Source organism: Leptonotus elevatus, chromosome 2, assembly GCF_054856555.1.
Source record: "Leptonotus elevatus isolate MCC_2025b chromosome 2, RoL_Lele_1.0, whole genome shotgun sequence".
NCBI lineage: Eukaryota > Metazoa > Chordata > Actinopteri > Syngnathiformes > Syngnathidae > Leptonotus > Leptonotus elevatus.
In genome coordinates this window covers 39,949,424-39,973,046 of record NC_141240.1, presented here as the reverse complement: position 1 = coordinate 39,973,046, position 23,623 = coordinate 39,949,424, and the positions used below count along the sequence as shown (strand labels likewise).

The 23,623-nt window shown below is 38.2% G+C and overlaps 2 protein-coding genes across 5 annotated transcripts; both read left to right on the top strand.

The window, feature by feature from the left end:
• Window positions 1-1,591: 1,591 nt before the first annotated feature.
• On the top strand, window positions 1,592-11,474 carry LOC147180004 (vesicle transport protein SFT2B-like). 4 transcript variants are annotated; one of them, XR_015094171.1, is made up of 9 exons: window positions 1,592-1,803; window positions 3,675-3,764; window positions 4,069-4,154; window positions 4,243-4,324; window positions 4,475-4,510; window positions 5,601-5,659; window positions 6,803-6,832; window positions 8,977-9,064; window positions 11,351-11,474. XR_015094171.1 is itself a non-coding variant. In XM_086069679.1 (8 exons), the coding sequence occupies exons 1-8, from the start codon at window positions 1,732-1,734 to the stop codon at window positions 9,011-9,013; spliced, it is 492 nt and encodes a 163-aa protein (XP_085925805.1). In that variant the 5' UTR covers window positions 1,592-1,731; the 3' UTR covers window positions 9,014-10,193. The 4 variants fall into 4 exon arrangements, 2 of the variants coding, with proteins under 2 accessions (XP_085925805.1, XP_085925806.1); XR_015094170.1 differs by lacking the exon at window positions 11,351-11,474 and adding an exon at window positions 10,098-10,186 and having other exon boundaries at window positions 8,977-9,482; XM_086069679.1 differs by lacking the exon at window positions 11,351-11,474 and having other exon boundaries at window positions 8,977-10,193.
• On the top strand, window positions 11,358-23,362 carry LOC147180003 (T-box transcription factor TBX19-like). Its single transcript, XM_086069678.1, has 9 exons — window positions 11,358-11,503; window positions 13,397-13,605; window positions 15,483-15,759; window positions 17,753-17,887; window positions 18,003-18,064; window positions 18,155-18,213; window positions 19,866-20,000; window positions 21,768-21,858; window positions 22,129-23,362. The coding sequence occupies exons 2-9, from the start codon at window positions 13,397-13,399 to the stop codon at window positions 22,292-22,294; spliced, it is 1,134 nt and encodes a 377-aa protein (XP_085925804.1). The 5' UTR covers window positions 11,358-11,503; the 3' UTR covers window positions 22,295-23,362.
• Window positions 23,363-23,623: the final 261 nt, after the last annotated feature.

Here is a 23,623-nt window from a genome sequence, read left to right as displayed (position 1 = left end):
TTCAAGTCAAGTTTTTAGGGTATACAAAGTGAAAGTCAATTGGAGTCTTTCATACGTTTTAGCCAAGCAAGTCCTAAAAATTGGAAACGTCAGTCGGACAGGAGACAATTATTATAACTGGAGACTTTTTAGTACAATTTGAATGAAGTTTCTTTTGAAACTTTTATTTAGCTGCATTATTTTTTTTTGTTTGTTTAAGTACTACTATGACTTACCACTACTATTATTATTGTTAGTAATAGTAGTAGTAGTATTGTCTTAAGTACAAATGTCTAAACTGTGCATAATGTTACAATGGCTTACTATAATATTAAAAATATGTAAAAAAATATTTTTGGAATAAAAACCTCTACCTTTGTTTTGATGAACATTTAAGCTCCTATTGGTTGTGTTTTAATGTTGGTACTTTCAGAACTTAATTGTTTAATGGCGCCATCTGCTGTCTAACTACATGTACTTCAAGTGACAAGTTGCTGACAGTAACCTATAGAATAATAAGGAAAAATATTTGATTAAATTAAACGTATGCAATCACAGGCCCCGATCAACTGACTGGTTGAGGCTGGGGAGGCACAAGCTGCCCACTTTTGAAATTTACACAACGTAACATTCATTGGGATTAATTTAACGCATTGTAAAAGTAACCATGAACGTATCCTTTCGGAGGCACTACAGTACTAAAAGATGTTTGTGCACCAATCTGTCTCAGTAAAATGGAGTTTTAAAATTCCTTCTTAATGGTGCATACAAAAAAAAAAAAGAAAAGAACCACGAAAACTTGGAGGATATGCAACAGCCCTCAATGTACAAAAAAGTGTTTTGGAGCTAAACCAAACAGGAAGTCCGCCATTTTGATTTCCTTTGGAATTTGTTGCCATCTTTTGGGGCCTTTTATAGCGGCCATATTTTTGACAAACTCCTACAAAATGTATCTGATCGTCTGCAAACTTGTGTTTCATCTCAACATGCTACAGAAAACATTTAATTTCACCGCACGCTGTTGCCATAGCGATGCATTTTTTGCTAAGAAAAAGAGAAGAAAAATGATGCTGTTTTTGAAAGTCTAAATGTGCGCAGAAACTCACAAAACCTTGCACACACAAACATTTTCCAAATTTCTTGTGCAATTTACAATAAATGACTACAAATTTGTAACCGATTATTCCCAATGGTATGTTTTACCTAGATTAGTGAAAACTAGGAGGCATATCTATCAGTCATCGACCTATAAAAACTATTTTGTAGCCGTATGCTAAACCTAACTGGAACATTTGGATATGATTTTTTTTAAAGAGGTCATATAAATACTATGAATGAATACTCATGAAACTTTGCATACACATTAGGCCTGGCAAAACCATTTCTATTTTAGAGGGTTCTTGTCCTATATATAATAATAATAGTACCCCAATGTGACCAGGGGTGCGAGGGCACTTTATAACTGCTTGCAGTTCTAGTTTACTATTTTATTTAAGCAAAGGCATTGAATCAGAACTGATAGGAGAAAGGAAAGGTCTAAAAATGTCGTGTGAAAATATTGTAGCGGAGGAAACAGTGACGCCGGTGGTCATTGGCGGAAGTGCAGGCGGAAGCTGGCCACCTGTTGTGGACATCGCGAAGTGTATGTACGTCGTCTCACCTCTTCTTATCAACTTGATCACCAAACTCGGCGAACTCCTGGAAACTTTCCGGACACGGAGTTGCTTTTGTCGGTAGTAAGAGTGCAATTTCATGGATAAACTAAAGAAGGTGCTGAGCGGTGAAGATGAGGATAACAGCACGGACGGGACTGGAATACTGGAGGTGATGTCAAGCAGCGCAGCTCTTTTAGCTTGTTGTTAGCTTCTAAAGGCTAACCACAGCTGTCAAAATAATGACCAGATGCTACACTTTGTACATACATAACAGATGTTAATTTGGAATTATTACGCATTTTGTTCGTTTGTAGTTTTCATTGCAACCATGCGTTTTATAAGAAGAATTCACTTATCTATTCTCTATTACAATGAGGGTGAGGCGAGACATATTTTACATGAGTAAAATATAGAGGTGGCTATAGTAGCCAAAAATTGTACTCAAGAGTATCGTTACTTCAGAAAAAATATGAGTTAAAAAGTAGGTCTCTATATTATTACTTGGAAAAAAGAATAAACAAGTTGGCTCCTCATTGATTGAGTAACTGGTTAGTACCGTTTTTTGTTTTTTTTAAATCAAGGCGTGAAGATCAAATAGACAAAAAGATAATATAGGAACATGTAGCTTAAGATATTGGCCAACAATTTCAGTTTAACACAAAAAAAAAGGAAACAAATTGGGGCAAATACAGCCATAAAATGGTCCTAAATTAACTTTTTGGTTTACATGAAACTTGTATCATCTATAAAAGGTTCACCAAGCAAGGATTACATAATAATAATAATAATAATAATAAAACTGCAGCATGTACCAATCGCTCCCCCCCCCCCCCCACACACGTAAATTAGTCACTTTTCTTCTATGAGTCAATGGTCACTAGTGCTGACATTGGATTGGTGAAACAGAGTCACATGGCCAAAACAAATTAAGTAGCGAGCGGAATTCAGCTCAATATAATGGATTAAAAGTAGAATTTCTTCTTTACAAAAATACTCATGTAAAAAATAAAAAGTATGTTGCATCAAAGCGACTCTGACAAGTGCAGTTTTTCCATCAACATTACTTAGTAAATGAGTTACTGCAGAGAAAAATCTCACGGCACATCACCAAACAAAAGTGGACACACAGGTTAATGATTTACCTTCTGCCATTTAGACCTTTTAATTTACTATACTTCAGTGGAACAGATAGATTGAACAGTGATGCATTATTTGTAGTAAATAAACAATCATTTTAGGACCAATCAACACACGGTTGCACTCGTGTTCATCCCTCATGGGACTGCGGTTGGCAATCACTGATGTTCTATTACTTTGTATCTACTGTATTCACAAGCGGGTCCTCAGTTTATGACGGGCTTACGGCTGACCCAAACGCAGCGGCAAAGCCCTAATTGCAATAAATATGTATTTGAAAAACCTCTCCATAATAGTCCAGAAATATAAAAGAATCCATTAGATATGGCACTTATAGAGCGTGCGGTTTTATGCGTTATGATGACGTATTCCTGTGAAAATGTACTTCATTGTGCGCCATATTTACAGCAATTACAGAATTTGCGTTTGTAGGCCAGAAATATAAAACAATCGCCGTCGTAACTGGGGCTGCCTTCTTTTGTGGCGTGGCCTGGCCACACATTCTTAAGCTATGCACTGTTTATAACCTCAAAAATGTCAGGATGATTGCAAACGGATGACCCCAAGTACACAGCTTCTTTTTTTCTTCTTCTTTTTTTCAGGAAAGTTGCAGCCAGGCTGCACCCTGTACTGATCACTCGTCAAACACGGGACTAGCAAAAGACAAACATTCACACACACACACACACATGCACCCATGAGAGGGAATTTAGAATCTTCAAACATTTAATTTACCAAACGTGTTTTTCTGGCTTTGAGGCAACAGTCAGAATCACTCAGCCCCTGCAGTAATAATTACATTTGTTGTCATATGCAAATGAGGTTGTGTACTAATTTTTTGGGACCTGTGTGTGTGTGTGTGAGGGAGTTTCATCAAAAATGATGATGATGTCATCTTTCCAGAGAGCCAATCAGGCGTCGACACTGTCCTGGGGCACTCGGATGAAAGGCTTCCTGTTCTGCTTCGTTTTGGGGATTCTGTGTTCCATTCTGGTGAGTGGATGTCTTGCAAGCAGCTTCTAGGGGTGTCAGAACATGTTTGTCTTCCAACGGCCACAGGACAATGGAAATGGGGCTTCTTTGACATTCTTCACTTTTATTTGACTTTGCTCACTATAAGCAATAAAGATAAGTGAATCAATTATCCACATATTTTCTTTTATACAGTACAATGAACAGTGATTGACAGAGCTGAGGTGCACCTTGCCAGGTGATGCCTGACATCCCTGTTCTCGGGCAACGACCCACCTTGTTCCCATGTGCTGCTGTTTCCATGGTAACAACCTGTTTGTTTCAGGGCACCTGTATGCTGTGGTTGCCTGGCTTTGGTCTCGTTGTGTTCGCTGTCCTGTACAGTGTGGGAAACATCTGCGCTTTGGCCAGGTACACGCGCACACTGTGTCGTCATCAGCTCGTCTCTTGTTTCTTGGTACGGCGTACGACGTGCGTTTTCTGTGCGGTGTGCTTTCAGTACCATGTTCCTGGTCGGGCCGTGCAGACAGTTGAAGAACATGTGCGCTAAAGAACGAGCGCTCGCCACGATCATCATGCTGGTGAGATGAGCGTCATTGTGTGATGCCATCTGCTACGTGCTGTGATCATCATCATCATCAACTTTGTTGAAGATGGAGATAATTCGCTCTTACAGCGTTATTTATGGGGTGATAACCTGCCTGCCTGTCTGTCTGTCTGTCTGTCTGCAGGTTTGTCTGGTACTAACGTTGTGTTCAGCTTTCTGGGTGAGAAATTCGTCACATTCTTTGACAGGCTGCATGACACGTATTTCTCCCAAATATTACTTTTATATAAGGGTGTCAAAAAGGTAATTGAAAGTTCCTTTAACGTAAATTTTTTTTTTAATGCACGATTAATGACGGCCCCTTACTTGGAAAGCCTGTACTGGGGGAATTCCATTCGCAATGCAGCAGACACATCCATGCCAAAATTGAGCAGCAATAAATGGAATAATAATGCATATATTGGTGGAGACTGGGGTCAAGTTAATTTTACAATTTTGAAAATGTGTAGAAGTTTTAGATTAGATTATGAAAAGAAATATGCGCTGAGCTGTCACCAACGTGTTACAAATGCAATTATGCCATCTAGTGGCAGAAAAATGACCAACACAAATCAATATCACACTTTTTTTACAGTACAATACATCTTTTTAATTTAAACTCATTTTGATGAATTATTATGAAATTATTGTATCAATGACTGACGCAGCCATGTTTCTGTCAGTTTAACGTTTTTTCAACTTTAATGTCAGCAGGAGAAAGAAAACTTTTATTGTACTTTTAGAACAGCTTAATCTTGAGTTAGTCTTGCGATTAATTACGCCTGACACCCCTACTTTTATATAACATTGACTTATAAATTAATTGTTATCATTAACATATATCATTTATTAGAGAACCACCCAATCTAAGGTTTATGACACAAGTGCCTGAATTTAACACATTTGGCAATTATTCCCCTCGTAACGATGAATAAACTCGTGTCTAGATGTTTAACCAAAATGTTATCTTTAATGCTAAATTATAATGTTGTTATCCATTAATTTTCAAATGTACTGTTTTACCAAAAAATGGAGAGAGAAAAATTCACACCTCACCACTTTGTGTCAAAATGGTGTCATTCTTTGTATGAGTCAATCCATTCGATAACCAATAAATAAATAAGTTAATAAAAAATAAAAAAATGGCCAGCATAGAGCCCAAAGGGTTATTCAGAATATGCTAACTGATGATCGCTTGCAGCCGAGGCCTCCCTTTGGACACCCGTGATGTCGACGTTGCATAAATGAACTGATTTCTGTCTCCCTTCTAGTGGAAGAACAACGGCCTTGCGCTGCTCTTCTGCGTCTTGCAATTTGTGGCGTTCACTTGGTAAGCTTTGGTGCACACGCGCAGCGGCAAATTGGGCGAGAGGGACGACAGGTTTATGTTTGTTTATAAGTGCAGGTTTGCCAGTTCAGTTTTATAATAATAACAAAATAGCACCTTTTAATGGACAGGATGATACTTGACAGTTTGACATTTTCTCTGCCTGTTTCTCTTCCAAATCATTGGCTCGATTCCTTTCAAAAGTAGTGATTCCTTCTGTGTGGCGCACCAGCGAGGTCGGCCCATTGTTATTTCCACCCAGTGGGTGTAGCTGTAATGTTACATTTGCTAATGTTCCTGGATAGAACGTTTTCGTCTGTCCACCTACTGGACACTTTCACAAGTTGGGAGGGGGAAAAAAAAATTCTGCTTCGGTTAGCATTGATTAAACAAAAACTAAAATAGAAGCCATTCATTGAGACGATGATGATAACTAAGACTGACTACGGAACGAAAACAACAGTGACAAAAATTCACAAAATCCAATCAAGACATGTTTTCATGTTTCCATTCATTGCGCAGCTGTAAAATTAGCCTCAGGCAATTATGCACTTTTTTTTAAATTACGTTTTAAGACGGCTTATTATTGTCAGTTCAACAAGACACTGTTGGGTTAAATGTGTCTCACGTATTAAACTACAGTTACAAATCAGCGTGTTATAATTTTCTGCATAAAAGTTGAAATGTTGAGTGGTTTAATTTAGTCAACAAAAATCACTCTTTATTTTCATCGTCTTAAATTGGATTAAAACTAAAATACAATATAAATTATGACTGAAACTTTAATTTTAGTTAAAAGACTATAACTAAAACTAAATTAAAAATAATTGTCAAAATTAACACTTTTTTTTTTTTAATTGTGTGTCTTTTGAGTCCAAGAAATATGAATAGGCACAAGAGACCTTCTTATCACCAGCTAGTCATCCACTTTACACAGTGATGAAATAAAATAATCTCCGTTTGTATGAATGTAATTGGAGTCGGGCTGAAGTTGCATCGTTTTCTAAACTCCAAACCAATAACCTCCCATGAATCCCCCCCACCCCAACCTAAGAAGCACAACCCTTCACCGTTACACGCTGAAACACTCAAATGGAAATAAGACAGCTTCTTACAATTTATTAACAATTCTGCTTTTTGTTGCAGGTATGGCCTGTCTTACATCCCCTTCGCCAGGTAATGCACATACACATGCACACATCATTTTCAAGCATCAAAACTAGGGGTGCCAAAATTTGTGTGTTCATTTTGAGCTAATTTAAACTTTCTTTAACGCCCCAATTTTTTTAGCGCGCGATTAACACATTCCAAACCAAAAACATAGAAATACGTTTTTTAATATGTTGTCATTCACTCCCCAAAACGTAATAATATTTAAAAAAAATATATATATTTTTTAAATTTTTAATTTTTAATTTTTTATTATTTTTTTTATTTATTTATTATTATTATTATATTTTTTTATTATATATATATATCTATATATATATCTCTATATATATATATATATATATATAATTTTTTTTATTTTTTATTTTTTATTTTTTTTTGCTAGAGCATACAGAAGGCTTTGATGCAGCCTCTGACCTAAAGAGGTCGCTTAAAGCAATGGTAGTTATTGCCAGCAGGTGGCAGCAGCGTATAAGAGATCAACCAGGGCCATGTTGCAAAAAGCTCTTTTTGTCAGTGTTTTCAACAGATTTGTGAATAATAATAAAACTTAGCTATATTCTAATGCTAATTGCTGCAAAATGGAAACGGATGCAAATATGCATTTTTTTTCCTGATGAAAGAAGAGAGACTCTAATCTTTCTTTTGATAGGTTCCATGTTTTTATAGCAATAGAACATAATATTCTGTTGGCCTTGCAAAATCAGTCAAAATTGGCTGCATGTGAATGTGATAATGAGCGGCCCTTACTTGGAAAGCCTGTACTGGGGGAATTCCAGTCACAACGCAGCAGACACATCCACGTCAAAATTTTGCAGTAATGAATGTAATAATAATGCAATCATTTGTGAAGACAAGTTGTATTTTACAATTTTAAAAATGTGCAGAATTTCACAATAATAAATTAATATGAAAAGAAAAATGCAATGTCTTATAAATCAAAGTATGTCATCCAGTAGCAGAAAAATGACCTCAACACATCACACTCGTTTTTGTTGTTGTTTTTTTGTGTTTTTTTTACCGTACCGTACATCTTGTTAATTTTAACTCAATTTGATGAATTATTATAAAATGTATTAATGACTAAAAGATGCAGCCATTATTAGTTTAACACTTTTCTCCACTTTTATGTTAACAAGAGTCTGAAAACTAATTGTACATTTTATTGTACAATTAGAACCGATATAAATTATGCGATTAACTCTTTGACTGCCATAAACGTTATATAACGTTTAGTAAAAACCTACGGAGGGGCGCCGAAGACGTTAAAAGACGTTCACTATGTTTTTTTTTTGTTTTTTTGGGGGAAACGGGTGGAGGAAAGCCTTGGGCAGCTGTGCTGAAAGTATCAAGCAGATCTACTTAGTATAATAACTCGTTTTGGCCCCTAGATGGCAGTGATGACTCTCTTTGGACAAGATTGGGTGGGCGTCAGTAGAAGATGTGAGGCGGAGCTAGAGTGTTGAGGGGACAATGGCTGATGAAGCAACAATGGCGACCGGTTGCAAGCAGCTCACGCTTGAGCATTTTTTTCAAAGACGGAAAGCATCGATCAATACTAAAAAGCGCATTGATGTCGACGATGATGATGATGGTGACTCCGAGCTTGACGCCGAAGTTGGAAGCGTTGACGCGACCGTTATGATCACGTAGTAAAGCCTCACCGGCTAGCGATGCTAACGCCGGAAAACGCGGAGCAAAGCCGACCGGGCACTTCTGCACAAGCGGACATTCGATCGGACGATGGAGAGTAGTAGCACTATTTAGGTGTTTGTGGCATCATTCATGGACAAAAAGAAGTGTAAAATTCACTCGAGTGCATGAAATAATATCGTATCACTAAAAGCTTGATTTCTCTGTATTTTGGTCCAAAACAAGCGCATTTGGGTGAAACTAACCATTTTCTATTGTTGATTACTAAAGAACGGAATAAGGTAGAAACAAACTTTTTTTTTCTGATGAAAGATGAGAGTTCAATCTTTCATTTGGTAGTATGTGTGTTTCCATAGTCCAAACAGCTGGCACTCACAGCATCCCTTTTCTGAAAACGTCTGGCAGTCAAAGAGTTAATCACGAGATTAAAAATTGTAATCGCCTGACACCCCTGAGCAAAACATAAAAGTAACATTTGTTGTCTTTTCCCATTTCAGGGACTGCATCATGAAATTATGTTCCGTCTGTTTCTAAAATGCCCGAGTGACCGTTCAGGATGCTGAAAATCTTCAGGCCAGGTGTCAGGTGTGGTTTCCATGGAAACCAATTGTGTCTGCATATCCTGTGTGTTACTTGTCCACCTGTTTTTCTGCATATTTCTATTATTTATTATACTTTTTTTTTTAGGTTTTTACATTTCTGATCAGATGTGTTTATTGGTTATCAGTCACATAATTGTTGATATATTACAGAGCAGGGCTGGACTGGCATAAAAAAATCGGCCCTGGCATTTTGACCCAGCCCGACGGATTAACGGACTGGTCGCTCTAAATTGTGGGCCAGTCTCTTGGGATAAAATGTCGGAAAATAATAATCAATTCATTCACTCACAGCCATTTTCACTGAAGCAGCCCCCTTCGCTCCCGGCTGTTGTATTGCTATGAAAACATGGAACCTACCAAAAGAAAGATTAGAGTCTCTTCTTTTATCAGGAAAAAAAGTAGCTTATATAGCCTCGTTTCCACTGATGGTATCTACCCTACTCTACTCTACTCTACTCTGCTCTACTTGGCTCTACACCAAAAAGCAGTGCGTCTCCACTGCCACCCGGGAGACCCCCCCTTCCCCCTCATCTTGCCAGTGATGTCATGCTAAAGCAACCGCAGCTAGCGTGCACTGCACACACGGGCAAAAACAATGGAGAGCGCAAACAATGGTTTGTGTCTTTTTATTTCGGCCTGAAGACATCGAATGAATATTGCAGCAACCAGAAGACTGCATTCAATAATGTTAAAAAGGTTTGCACCTCCTCAAAAATCCAAGCATTCATCTGTTTGGAAGCCATTGTTGTCTTCTCTTCATCATTAATGGCAGCTGTTTTCCCGGGGTGGTGGTTTGCGCAGCTGCACATTGATGACGACATGTCTCGAACCAATCATTGGCCTCCAAAGTAATTAGGTCACGTTTTGGAAGTGGGCTACTTTTTTTTTTAGAACCGCAAAGGAGCAGGTACCAGAAAAAGCGAGTAGAGTAGAGTGAAGTAGAGCCGGGTAGATTTGTTGGTGGAGGCGGGGCTTTTGCAGAGTAGAGTAGAGTAGATACCGGTGGTGGAAACGAGGCTTATTTGTATCTGTTTCCGTTTTGCAGCAATTAGCATTAGAATATAACTAAGTTTAATCATGATTCACATATCTGTTGAAAACATTGGGGGGGGGGGGGGGGGGCGGACTTTTTTGCAACATGGCCCTGGTTGATCTCTTATTCTCTGCTGCCACCTGTTGGCCGATTTTTGTAATAACTACCATTCCTTTAAGCGACCTCTTCAGTTCAGAGGCTGCACCAAAGCATTTTGTATGCTCTAGCATTGAAAAAAAACTGGGACCATGGCAATATTTAAAATAGAACCTTTTTTATACGTTTTTGGGAGCAAGAGAGTTAAAAAGCACTGCTTTGGCCCCAAAGAGGCCGGCTCAGCGGGCATCTGCCCTGTATGCCAGATGGCCAGTCCAGCCCTTTTAGCATAGATGGTCAAACTGTATACACTATGTATATCGTGGTAGGACAGAATTCTGAGCTGTATGTCTTGTGTGACTATATAAGCGACCTGATGGTTGGCGGGGGATTCATTCTCATTCTGCTTCTAAATGTCTAAATATTTCAGAGAAACGTTTGAGTTAAGTGAATGTTTAAAATATTTCATAGCAAAGTTTTTGTCTCGGATCATTTCGAAAATGACAACAACAAAAAGTGTCATGATCGCTGATTGGTTAAAATGTGACTTGACATTGAGGTCATTGTGTGACAAGGCCCCAAAAAACAAAATCAAACAATAAAAGTGCAGCATTTCTTAATGCTGCCATCTTTGCAAAAATGCTGAAGTTGGTCAGTTTATTCCTTCAAATGTTGGTGTGTGGCCTGCCGATGTTTACCCGACGCCTTTGTTCACGCTGCCTTTATGCCTGACGACAGGCTAAAGCCACTAAATCTTCCCGCTGATTAAGCCGCACACACATGCACATATCAGGTGTCGTGCGTTTCCAGATGTTTGACATCTTGTCCGTTCCACGCTACCGCCAACAGATGTGTGTGCGTGTGCCTTCCATGTTCTCAGCTGACATTTAAATGTTGGTGGATCACTGCCGTTGACACAAATTCATTCTTTTTCATCCTGTTGGACCATCTAAACAAAAAAGGAGGACAAACTCTTTGTTTTTTTTCTGGAGTGTGAATCTTCTTCACTGAGCCACGTTGATGTGCTCTTATTTGGGGGAGGAAAAAACATCTTCACTTTAAAAAAGTTAAGTACTGAAGCAAAACAAGAAGGCTGTTCGTAAAATGAGATGTAAATGTTGGTGTGTTGTGTGTTTGCAGCTTTACTGTTCAGTTAAGAGTGACGAGGGAGGAGCTTTGTCCGTCGTCTGATTGTGTTCCGTCGCTCGCTGCGCTCTTTCACATTTTCCACCGGAACACTTTGTGCTCATCTGCGTTAAGTCGGTCTCCTTTGGGAGTTTTCTCAAAACTCAGGTAAGTGATTTTTTTTTTTTGTATTTCTTCAAGTGTGGTCATCATTCAAATATGCATTTTATTCTGCATACTGTGTGTTTACTATCATCAAATGAGTCGAATGTTCAGTTTATATTGGGTTGTTCTGCTTTCTATACATTATATACGGTATTGTCCAGAGCCGCGGGCTCACCAACTTTTTTGAAAGTCAGAGCTACTTCTTTGGTACTGATTGGTGCAAAGGGCTACCAATTTGAAACACACTTCTGAAATAAGAAATTTACTCAAATTACCTTTCATTATAATATTAGTACTGGTATGTGTTATTGCTAAAAATGAATTATATTCATTTTTGGAAGACATTGATAATGATAGGGATTTCTGGCCGTAGTTAGGAAACAAAATACGGTACTATTTTCATAAATCTCTGCCAGTGTTTGCATTTTTAAATGATCACATCTACAACAATCCTAGAAAATCACAATGTTCTTTCACTGTTGAGCTATTTTTATGACAGACCCACGGGCAACTCGTGTGGTTCTCCGCGGGCACCACGTTGGTGACCCCTGGTCTACGGTATACACCAGTGTTCATTTTGACAAGAAATTTGATTTTAGTTTTAATTCTAGTCTTTTGACAAAAATGTATTCAATTTTTAGTCATCTGATTGTATTTCAATTTTAATCCAATTTTAGTCGACTAAACTGACAATTTCCTTCAGCATACATTTCAACTTTTACACAGAAAATTATAAGACACCTATTTGTAACTATATTTTAACATGCAAGACACATTTAACACAAAGGTGTCTTTATTCAACTTTGTTTCAATGAAACATGTGGAGCTGACAATAATATGCCGTCTTAAAACTTTGTTTTCACCTGAATTTAAAAAAGAAAATCACATAATTGCCTGAGATTCACAGTTGCACAATGAATGTTTAAACATTTGAACATAGAATAAAATAAAGTCAATTAAATAAAGTGCAGTGAACAGTTTCTGAGTGGTTCTTTTCTCCCACCCGCATTTCATTCCTTCTCCTCATTGGTTGTTGTGAAAATTTTTGTCACTGTGTTGCTTTTGTTTTCATTTCAGTCTTTGACGAAATTGTCAGTCACTTTGAATTATCGTCATCGTCTCAATGAATGGCTTCTATTTTAGTTTTCGTTTAATTTTCGTCTGAAAAAAAATGTTCATGGCGGGAAAAAAATTGTCGACAAAATTGTCACTGGTATACACACACATTATTACCAGTCAAAAGTTTGGAAAATGTGATTGACTGGCAATTTAAACTGTAAATAACACAGAGCAGACAAAAAATAAATAAAGAATAAAATCTAAACAATCTCGTCTGAAATACCTGCCTAAACAAAATTGTTCTAAATATGTGTGTGTGTGTTTCCTTGTTTCCCTTTTAGCTCAAAATAAAGTAAAAAAAAAAAAAGAAAAGAAGTCAATCCACAATTTGGTCTCCATCACTGCCTGGTATAGGAGTGGGCAAACTCGTCCCTCGAGGGCCGGAGTCCTGCAGGTTTTGGATGTTTCCCTTCCCCAACACAGCTGATATATGAGCTCTGCATAAGCCTGATAACGATCCTGTTGATTGGAATCAGCTGCGTCGGAGCAGGGAAACCTCCAAAACCTGCGGGACACCCACCCTCGAGGACCGAGTTTGCCCACCCCGGTCCTCGAGTACCCCTACCCAGCCTCTTTTCCATGTCTCCTTCAGTCAACACAGCTGAGGATCGTTATCAGGCTTCATACAGAGCTTGCTGACTAGCTGATCGCTTGAGACACCTGTGTTGGCTGTTGGAGACATGGAAAACAGGCTGGATAAGGGGTACTTGTGGACCGGAGTTGCGAACCACTGATGTAAACAAAAGCTTAGCGGCGGCATCTGATTGTGTGGTGCAGATGAAGGTGGAGGAGCAAAAAGACGATGGCGAAACCTCATCGGCGCGCTGCCCATCACGGCTGCTGAGCGCAGTGGAGAATGAGCTTCAGGCCGGCCGGGAGAAGGGCGACCCCACAGAAAGGGGGCTACGGGTCACGCTGGAGGACGGCGAGCTGTGGAGAAAGTTCCAGCGCGTCACCAACGAGATGATAGTCACCAAGAAAGGCCGGTGAGGAGCCTTCTAAAATCACCGCATTTGCATAAGACAGGCGAATGCAACACTCAAACGCATTTGTTCATTTAAGCACACTTGAAGCTCGATAGCAGTGATCCAACTACCGTACATTATTGTGCCATGAGAGCGAGATGGACGAGGAGGTGGGGGGGGGGGAGCAGGGGGCTTGTGTGCAAAGTGGACAAGCAATGGGCACAATTCTCTTTGTTTTGTTTTTTTTCTCGAGCAATGGGCACAATTCTCAATAAATGCCCGTCAGATATTAAAACCTTTTTGGAGGAAATCAGTAGCAGAAAGGGTCAATTTTCAAATGATGACGAGAATGATTGACTCCAGCAGAAATGGCAATTTTGGTAAAAGAGCAGCAGTTTGATTGTATGGAAGCGTATTGCATTCATTTGAAGAAATTGAAAGAAAATGAAAATGTTTTGGGCGGGTGCTTTGTTTTTTTTATAATTTTTTTAATTAAATGTTCTGTTTTCTAAAACAATATATTTCCCTGTTTTTCAGAATTTTTTTTCAGTCTTTCTCAGCAATTTTTCCCTGTTTTATAAAATAATTATTTGTTATTTAATATTTTCTTTAATGTTTTTGTGAATACCTTACACTAAAACATTAATAATACTGTGTGTGTTACTAATTACGGTACAAGCCTTACCTTAATTGAGCCAGAAGGTACGTTGGAGGTATGTGGGAGAGTGTCCGCTTCCGCTAGTAGCAGACTCAGTTTTTTTGATTTTTTTAATGACAGAAAGAAAAAAAAGAACAGAAGAAAAAAAAACTAAAAAAATTTAGTTTTTCTTGCATTGTGCATTCTTTTAGTATATAATAAGCTTGCAATTATAATAATAGATTTTTATTATAATGCACTTTACATTTGGAAACCAATTTCAAAGTGCACAGTACACAACTGTCAATAGAATGGCAATCAAATCAAACAACAGATAAAACTAAAGGAACAAATCAATAAAAACAGTCAAAAGATAAAAATCACCCAGGAAAATATGTTTGAAATAAGGTTTTTACTCCTTTTTAATTTTTGTATGTTTTTTTTTTTTTATGCATCCACCATCTGCGGAGCACTTTTCTTTGCCGTGCCGTGCCGTGCTGTGCCGTGCCGTGCCTTGAGCACCACCAGGGGTCTATCTTTGCACATTCATGCCCACAGCGGTGTTGACACTGAATTTACCCTTGACGGATAATAATCAGTATAATATATAATGTTCCCTCGCCTTACTGTTTTGCAGGGGGTTTTTTTTGTGTGCATTTTTTGTTAAAATTGTTTTTACAGTAGTGTACCTTTTTTTTATGTATGAAGGTTTGAACATTGAGAGCGTTTGAATCAAGAGAGAACTGTGCTAAAATAGATCAAATGTTAACGTCTGTCTATCAAGTGTGTAGTTAAAGATTTCAGTCTTAAAACCTGGGCAATAAATGTAAAAAATAAATATGACTACTTCATGGATTGCACCTGTTTTTACTTTAGAAAACAATGACCGAACTATAATACAACTTTAATTCACCTTTTTTTAATCACTATACGAATATGAAGTACAAAATAAACACCAATCACTGGTCAATAAACAGTAATCAAGGAAAAAAATGTTTTTGTAATAACTTTAAAAAAGTGGATCCAATTAGTCAATTAATCGATTCTAAAAATATTCAATAGTCATAAGTGGACATCTTTTGAAATGTATGTGGACCAAAACACCTGCTTTGAATTTTGCGTTCCAAACAGGAAGTTACTGAAACATTGAGGTTCATCCCGAAAGTCGTGCACGCTTGACCTACGACATGAGCAGCATTCCCAAATAGCGAACCAATTTCCCGTTTACTCCAGTAAATGTTTGTCCTGTGCTCGTACCTAGACGCATGTTCCCTGTGCTGAAGGTCAGCGTGTCTGGCCTGGACCCGAGTTCCATGTATTCCTTCCTGCTCGACTTCATCCCGGTCGGCGGCTGCCGTTGGAAGTTTGTCAGCGGCGAGTGGCTGGCGGCGGGCCACGCAGAGGGCCGCAGCGAGGGGCGGGGCCACGGTGGCATCTACATCCACCCGGACTCGCCCAACTTTGGGGCTCATTGGATGAAAGCAGCTGTGACCTTCAACAAGGTCAAACTGACCAACAAACACAACGCAGATGGACAGGTACGTAAAAACAGCGCAGCTATGCTAATTCATAGATTCCTCGTCATTTACTGAGCCATCTTTTTATCTTGCGTTTTCTAATTGAAGTTCGCCATTATCCAGAGAGCGTGCATTTGAGACATTTCAAAGAATGGATCATGATCATAAAAATAATGACAGCATATTACATGTTTTTTTTTGTTCTTGTTCTGCCGTTCTTATGTTGGAGTGGGAGCGAGCGCACCATCTGTAATAATCCACTTCACTGGCTCTCCTCACACACTTCACCTGCGTGCCCCCTCGTAACCACGGGAACGCTATAAACGCAATTCAATTGGTTGGCTGCGGTTTAATGCACTTGGTGTGTAGAGGTTCTCAGTCATCACTCACGGGCATCACACACACACACACACACACACAGGCGCACACAGGACAGTAATGCAGTGTTGAAGCTGGGCCATAATTGAATAATTGCTCAATTTATTTGTGCATTATGGTAATTATGTTTTTTATTCCAAAATTAATTTACCCATCATGTCTGAGAGGGATGATAAGCGAAGATAAACTCAATTCAGAGCCTACTCCGGTTAGCATGGAGGCCCACACACACACACACACACACACGTTTGGTCTACATTTCATTGACGTCATGTATTTCCTAACCCGAGTCTTACTTAACCATCACAACCGATTGCCCAATCCTAATCCTAACCCCAACCAAAACCCAATTCAAACCTAAACTCTAAAACCAATTCTTGACCCTCAAAAAGAGTTCAAAATGTCCCCCACAAGGATACGTGGTCCCCCAAAATGATCATAAAAACCCAGAAATGGTCCCCATGATGAGATATAAACCCGCCCACACATTACACACACATATGTTGGGTTTACCTTTCTAGTGGGGACATCCCATTGACATGCACACACAAACAAACAACAAGTGTACACATGAAGCAAGCCTCTCGAAAAGAAAATGGTTTGTTCTGTTGTGTTGTCATGGAGGGCAAAGATTGGCTCGTCGGACCTTTTTAGGCTTCCATTTGGGGCTTATACAAAGCGTTTTGCCAAAAAACTAATGGCATTAGTCTGTACATTTTAATTAGTGCTGTCAAAGTTGAACTTATTCACTGCCATTGACAGCTATAGACGTCAAAAATTCATTTGAACTATTTTTATGAGTTTACATTTGTTTTTCTATTTATGTTAACAAGAGTATGAAAACCTAGAATTTTTAGATTTTTTTTTTGGTACATTTAGAACAGATATAAAATTTGTGATTAATCGGTAGTTAACTAGTGAAGTCATGCGATTAATTACCATTTTAATCGCCTGATGCCCCTAATTTTTTATTATATTTTCTTTCTTTCTTTTTTTAGCAATTATTATTATTTTTTTTTATTAAAGTTTTTTTTAAAGAAAAGATTATTAAAAATTAGGGGCGCCGGGCGATAACAATTTTTTAAAATAATTAATCGCATGACTTCACTAACTCACGATTAATCACAAATTGTATATCTGTAAATCTATGTTTTCATACTTTTGTTAACAAAAGTGGGAGAAACTAATAGAAATAGTTCAAATGAATTTTTGACGTCTATAGTCGTCAATGGCAGTGAATGAGTTAATTAATCGCATGAATCATGTATTAATGCAGATTAATCGCATTATTCATTTTGAGCGCAGATGATCCTTTAGCTGACAGCGGATGGTCACGTAAAAGGTAGCACAGGTTGCATTTGAGCAATAAACATAACTACATGCTTCAAAATAAAGCATTTAATAAATGTTTGCGTATGACATTCAGAATATTTGTTCATGTCAAACGACTGAGGGCATTTTTTCCCCATTTTTAATTATACGATAACTATAGTGGATCAAAAATTTTTGAAGACGTCCCCATAACATTAAATGTGGAAAGAATGAACACGTAACAGTTGCTCTTCAAATGTGGCGGGCAAAAAATGTTGATAAAAAAGTGACTCGTCTGATTCAAAAATGATTGTTTGTCTTGCAGATCCTGTTGAACTCTCTTCGCAAGTACGAGCCTCATCTGCATATCGTGCGTGTGGGCTCGCAACATCGTCTGGTGTTCAACGTGTCCTTCAGCGAGACTCAGTTCATCGCAGTCACTGCCTACCAGAACGAAGAGGTCATATGTTAGCATGGGACACCGTCACGAACCTCAAAACATCTTCGATGTCACCTCAACGGGGACATTTATGAAGAAATTGACAATTGGACCAGAGACTTTTTTTTCTGTGCAGGTCACATCTCTGAAGATCGAACATAATCCTTTTGCCAAAGCGTTCTTGGACACCAAAGACAGGTGAGGAAACAAAGACGTCGTCCCATGCTAACATAGCATGTTAGCATGCTGTATGTTTAACAAGTTGTTTTGCCTTTCTGCTGAACCCAGGAACGCTGGTAGGCGGGGCTTAGCAGAGCCACCGGAAGGTCATGTTGGAATTCCACCGTGTGAGTTTCAGTGCACAAAATAATGCAAGAGAATACAACCTATATTATTTTTATTCAATTCAATTTCTCATATCAAATTCTGTGCAATATACTGTATTGCTACTTTGCCGTTCTATACGCAACCGAAATATAAACACTTGTCTTTGCTTACATTTTTTATGGGTGGGGGGGGGGGGGTCAGTCAAAAACTCACTTATGCCGTTTTATTATTATTATTATTTATTATACTAATCATGGTGTTTAATAAACATCTTGATATGGCACACCTGTGAGGTGGGACGGATTATCTCGGCAAAGGAGAAGTGCTCACTATCACAGATTTAGACTGGTTTGTGAGCAACATTTGAAAGAAATGGTGATATTGTGTATGTGGTAAAAGTTTTACATCTTTGAGTTCATCTCATAAAAAAAATGGGAGCAAAAACAAAAGTTGCGTTTATGTTTTTGTTGAGTATATTCATTCTGGCCTGATGTCCGGCTTGTATGTGACACACAGAAACATAGACTGGCCAATCACAGCACAGCACAAAAGTCCGACACTTTATTAGCAGCGCTCCATTGAATTCAATGATACATTTTACAATTTTGATGTTTCGTCTGTCATATAATGTCACTGTTTCTATTTTCAACTGTGACATGTTCATTTCCGAGGTTGAAGGCCAGGCAATTGGAGGGTGTTTGTAATATACAGTTATCACCATGACAAGTGAAAAACCATGAACAAGTACAGGTGCTTGTCAAAAAATTTGAATATCCTCGAAAAGTTGACAAATTTCCATAATTACAATCAAAAAGTCACATTTTCATAGATTATTGATTCAGGGTCCACAATTTAAGTCAATTCAAGTATTTAATTGTTAATCTTTACATTATTTGGGCTTCCAGCTCATAAAACACACAAAAACAGGATTTCAAAAAATTTGAATACTGTGAAGAAATCACCATGCATACGTCTTTTTTTTTCATGCAAAACACACAATCTATAAAGTTTGACTTTTTGAATATAATTATGGAAATTATTCAACTTTTCGATGATATTCACATTTTTTGATGAGCACCTGCATGTTTAAAACTACAGTAATTTCTGGACTATAAGCCGCTACTTGTTTCACTTGCATTCGACCCTGCGGCTAATACAAAGGTGCGGCTTATCCATCAGATCACAAGGGGGCGCACTATAAAGGAAGCGCAAGAGCTTCAGGCACAGCACAACAAATACAGTAGGAGAGACAAGAACGAGAGCGAGACAATTTGAACCTTCATTATGGAAAAGAAAGTAGCGGGAACCCGGTGCGGTAACATTAAAACACCTGCGGCTTACAGTCAGGTGCGGCTTATATGTGTAACAAACTCGAGTATTCCCCAAATTTAGCTAGCGCGGCTTATAGTCCGGAAATGACTGTGCCTATATTAATCGTTTTAACTTTTAACATACCAAAAACTACGATCCCATAATAATTTCAAACTCATTTTACAAGATTACTCTTAAATAAGTTGTGTTGCTCATCCCGAGTACACAGAGCATCAACAACAACAACACACGGCCATTTTTCTATTGCCAGCATGTGTGGTGTCGCTCGCACATTTCAAGTCTGTGTGGATGAAAGTTGAAATGTGCCGTATGACATCGGGTTGCTCTCTGTATTCGCCAGTTGGAGGCGGGGGCGCTGTTCCTTATGGCGGCAGCCATTCCCTTCCATCCCATCATCAACATGGATACAGGCACTGTGGTTATGCTGGGCGACACGCCCCTTATTGCTACCTGCCGCACCGCTCGCACCACTCAGGTAACAACAACAACAATACAGTGGTGCCTTGAGAGTTGAATTTGTTTCGTGACCATGCTCGTAATTCAAAACATTTGTGTTGCAAATCATCCTTCCCCATTGAATAGCTGGAAATGCCATTAATCCGTTCCGGCAACAAAAATAAATAAATAATTTTAATAAGGGAAAATGGCACCCTATAATATTGTACTTTTTAAAAACATAGTGTAATGCTGCCTAACACTTTTGAAGTGGAAGGATGCAGCTCCACCCACAATGTCACATTCTCTTAACTCATTCACTGGCAGCCATTTTCACTGAAGCAACCCCCTTCGCTCCCAGCTGTTTTACTGGATATTGACTGATTTTGCAAAGCCCACAGAAGAAAAAGAAAAGAAAGATTCGAGTCTCTTCTTTCATCAGGAAAAAAAAGTGCATTTGTATCTGTTTCCAATTAGCATTCAAATATAGCTACATTTCGTCAAACCTGTTTAGAACTGTGGGTAAATGACCTTTGTGCAACATAGCCCTAGTTGCTCTCTTTTACTCTGCTGCCACTTGCTGGCCGTTTTTGTATTTACTACCATTTCTTCACCTGTTCTCTACAATTCAGAGCTGCGTCAAAGAAACCCTTTGTATGCTCTAACATAAAAAAAAAAAAAAAAGCATGGTAATATTTAAAATAGAACGTATTTATACGTTTTTTGGAGCAATTGTTAAGGATGTGTTAATTAATGAGTGTTAAAATTAGATTTGTCTTGAGGGGCTCGGAGAGGGAATTTTATCAGGTTATTATTATTATTATTATTATTTTTTGATCAACTGTCCACACAGGTCCAGGATTAAATATTTTTTTCTTTTAAACATTTTTCTTAAAATGATTTTTTGGGGGTCTAATCTACTCTGCCTGACTCATTTGTCAATTGTTAAAGTTCTTAAATCGGTATTGATTTGAGTTTCTGATCCTGTTTGACAGTAAATGGAATGTTGTTTTTTTGGGTGGGTTTTATTTTGTGCAAATTTTTTTGTGTATGAAAATTAATAAATATGTTAAACACAAAAAGCAAAGTGCAATAATATATTTTAATTAAATAGAATGTAAAAAAATAAACAATAAACAGTTTGAGTATCATGATTTAATACTGCAATCCAATTTATTGTGCTGCTCCTTCTGGTATGCAAATGTTGGCCACCAGGAGTCAGTATAACACTGCAGTCATGCAGACACCAACGAAGAATAGTACTAATAGGACGATTCCTTATGTATCCCGATACATGGCGCATGATTAAAGCAATACTGTAAGTCAAAATAATAGTATGAGTATGTTGCTATATCAATGGAAAGCTGAGATTCTCTCTTTGATTATGCCAAAACCGTATTCCTGAAATGTGACTCATTTGTGTTCTAAAACTGCAGCTATTGTTGCTAATCATTTGCGTGTCAATGGCGTTTTGCATTGTTTGTTAGCATAAAGCTAAGTGGGCTCTCCGAAGACAAAGCCGTACACGTGAAATTGTCTTTGTTTCATATTAAGTTTGACCGTAAACTTAACTGGCAGTGGCTATTTTGAAGCCTGTTGGATGAATTGAATTGAGTTCACTGCCAACATGCAGCACTCGTATCTCAAGGTACAACCGCACGCCTTTAATACACATTGCACGACTTGACTTTTGACTTGACGTAACCCAAGTAACGAAATTTTGTGGCGTCTCCACTTGCTTGAATTTCGCCACAGTTCTTGCTTGACACTTTACTTGTTTGTGACCTACTCCCACCCGTGTCTCAAGGTGTTCAGGTGTTTTCAGATGAGTGGAGCTCCACCTCTTCCCATCCCCCGGCCAACAATTTCCCTACAACAACGTCCTATCACAGCTCCAGGTGAGGCCCCGGCCACTATTTCACATCACAATTTCATACCAACACTTTTTTTGGGGGGGTGAAAATTTTCTTTATTAATTACAAATTTGCCTTAAGTTGGCAAGTATAAATAATGTGCAAGTTATGCCACGCAGTGACACAACGATTTCGATACAACTAATGCAAACATGAAGAACCAAACAAAAATGAAAGAAACAAAAAAAACGAGATTCATATCAAGACTCGTGTGTGTGTGTGTGTGTGTGTGTGTGTGTGTGTGTGTGTGTTCAGTCAGTGTCCTTGTCTGTGGACGCTTGGCTGCACTGAGATGAGCCCCTCCCCTTCGCCGTGCGCCATTCTCCAAGAACCAATCAGCAGCGAGTACCTCATGCAACCTCGCAGTACTACTCAAGCTGGTGGAGCACAGTGGGCTTCTGGCCCCGCCCAGCCGCTCTAAGAAAGCACGTGATTGGTTGAACCACATTCCCCCTTTTAGCAGTGGATATTTATTATTTATTGGGGAGCTTATCTATAGTTATCAACTTGTAATTCCAACTATATAAGTTTGTATCCAGATAGTTGTGTGTGCAAAGTAACACAATTAGCAACATTGAGTAGCAAGGCTGGACTAAGTTCCCGTGCCAAAGAAAGAAAAGCTATGACGCGGATGCCAAGGCATCATTTCAAAGCCGGAAGGTAAGCAAAGCTGCAGCTTTAGTATATCTGTGATAATCATGTCATAATACTGTTGGGCTAAGTTGTTGATGTGTATTATTTTGCATGTTGGTCATGTCGTGCTTACTATGTTAATTGACAACTGTGATTTTTTTCTTTTAAAGAAGAAAAGATTATTTAAAAAAATGATTATCTTGGTTTTCATACTCTTGTTAACAAAAGAAAAAAAAGTTAAACTAATAGAAATAGTTCAAATGAATTTTTGACGTTTATAGCCGTCAATGGCAGTGAATGAGTTAATAGGTGTGCATTAGGAACTCCAGAGAGACAACTTTTTGGATACAACTTAAAAAATCAATTTAAGCCGTAATATGTCCGCTATAACACGTGTTGTGTTGGTGTTGCAACTGGTAGCTTAAAATCAGTCGTTTGGCAAAGTATGATGGTCCATTCTTCTCAATACGAATTTGACCTAGTTAGCTTTGTGTTTTCAAGAGTCTGTAACATTTTCATTCACTCACCCCATTTGTTACAATAATTCTTAATTATTTTTTTTTCATCCCAAAATTGATTCATTAAAATCCGGTATGCATTTCATTAAACAATTGTTTTAATGTTAATTATAGAAATTAGAATTAGTTGTTAAAATACACCTGTACATATTTGACATACACATTTTAACAAAATAGTTTTAACCTCATCTACAAATGAGCTGTATTTTATTAAAAAAATTAAACGAGGCCTTTGTGCACAAAATGTTTACCTAGCCCTACTTTAAATCAGTTTATCAGGTGTGCTTTCTTTATTGTCACGTTTGCCTTGTTTGTTGAAACTAGTTTAACTGCTGCATGCTTTCTCGTGTGTAATAAAATATAATGATAAATAAAATGATGTAATGTGCTTAGTTGTCTGTGTAATCTTTTACTGTCCAGTCCAAGCTCATGTGTATGTGTCACAGAGAGACATGACATGACGTCATGTTGGCGGCATGAACTGAACGTAAAATAGTTTAGAAAAATGAAAGAAGATGAAGTGTTTGCGGTCTTAGGAGGAAGAAACAAGAGCAAAGAAATACCATATGGGCTAAATTGGATCGCAGTCCAATGTACAA

Bases quoted from the DNA above. Each gene is read 5' to 3' on its own strand.
- LOC147180004 (XM_086069679.1), top strand. From the start codon at position 1,732: ATGGATAAACTAAAGAAGGTGCTGAGCGGTGAAGATGAGGATAACAGC. The intron at 4,155-4,242 runs GTACACGCGCAC...GTGTGCTTTCAG, and splicing joins AACATCTGCGCTTTGGCCAG to TACCATGTTCCTGGTCGGGC. The intron at 4,325-4,474 runs GTGAGATGAGCG...GTCTGTCTGCAG, and splicing joins TCGCCACGATCATCATGCTG to GTTTGTCTGGTACTAACGTT.
- LOC147180003 (XM_086069678.1), top strand. From the start codon at position 13,397: ATGAAGGTGGAGGAGCAAAAAGACGATGGCGAAACCTCATCGGCGCGC. The intron at 17,888-18,002 runs GTCATATGTTAG...TTTTCTGTGCAG, and splicing joins CTGCCTACCAGAACGAAGAG to GTCACATCTCTGAAGATCGA. The intron at 18,065-18,154 runs GTGAGGAAACAA...TGCTGAACCCAG, and splicing joins TTCTTGGACACCAAAGACAG to GAACGCTGGTAGGCGGGGCT.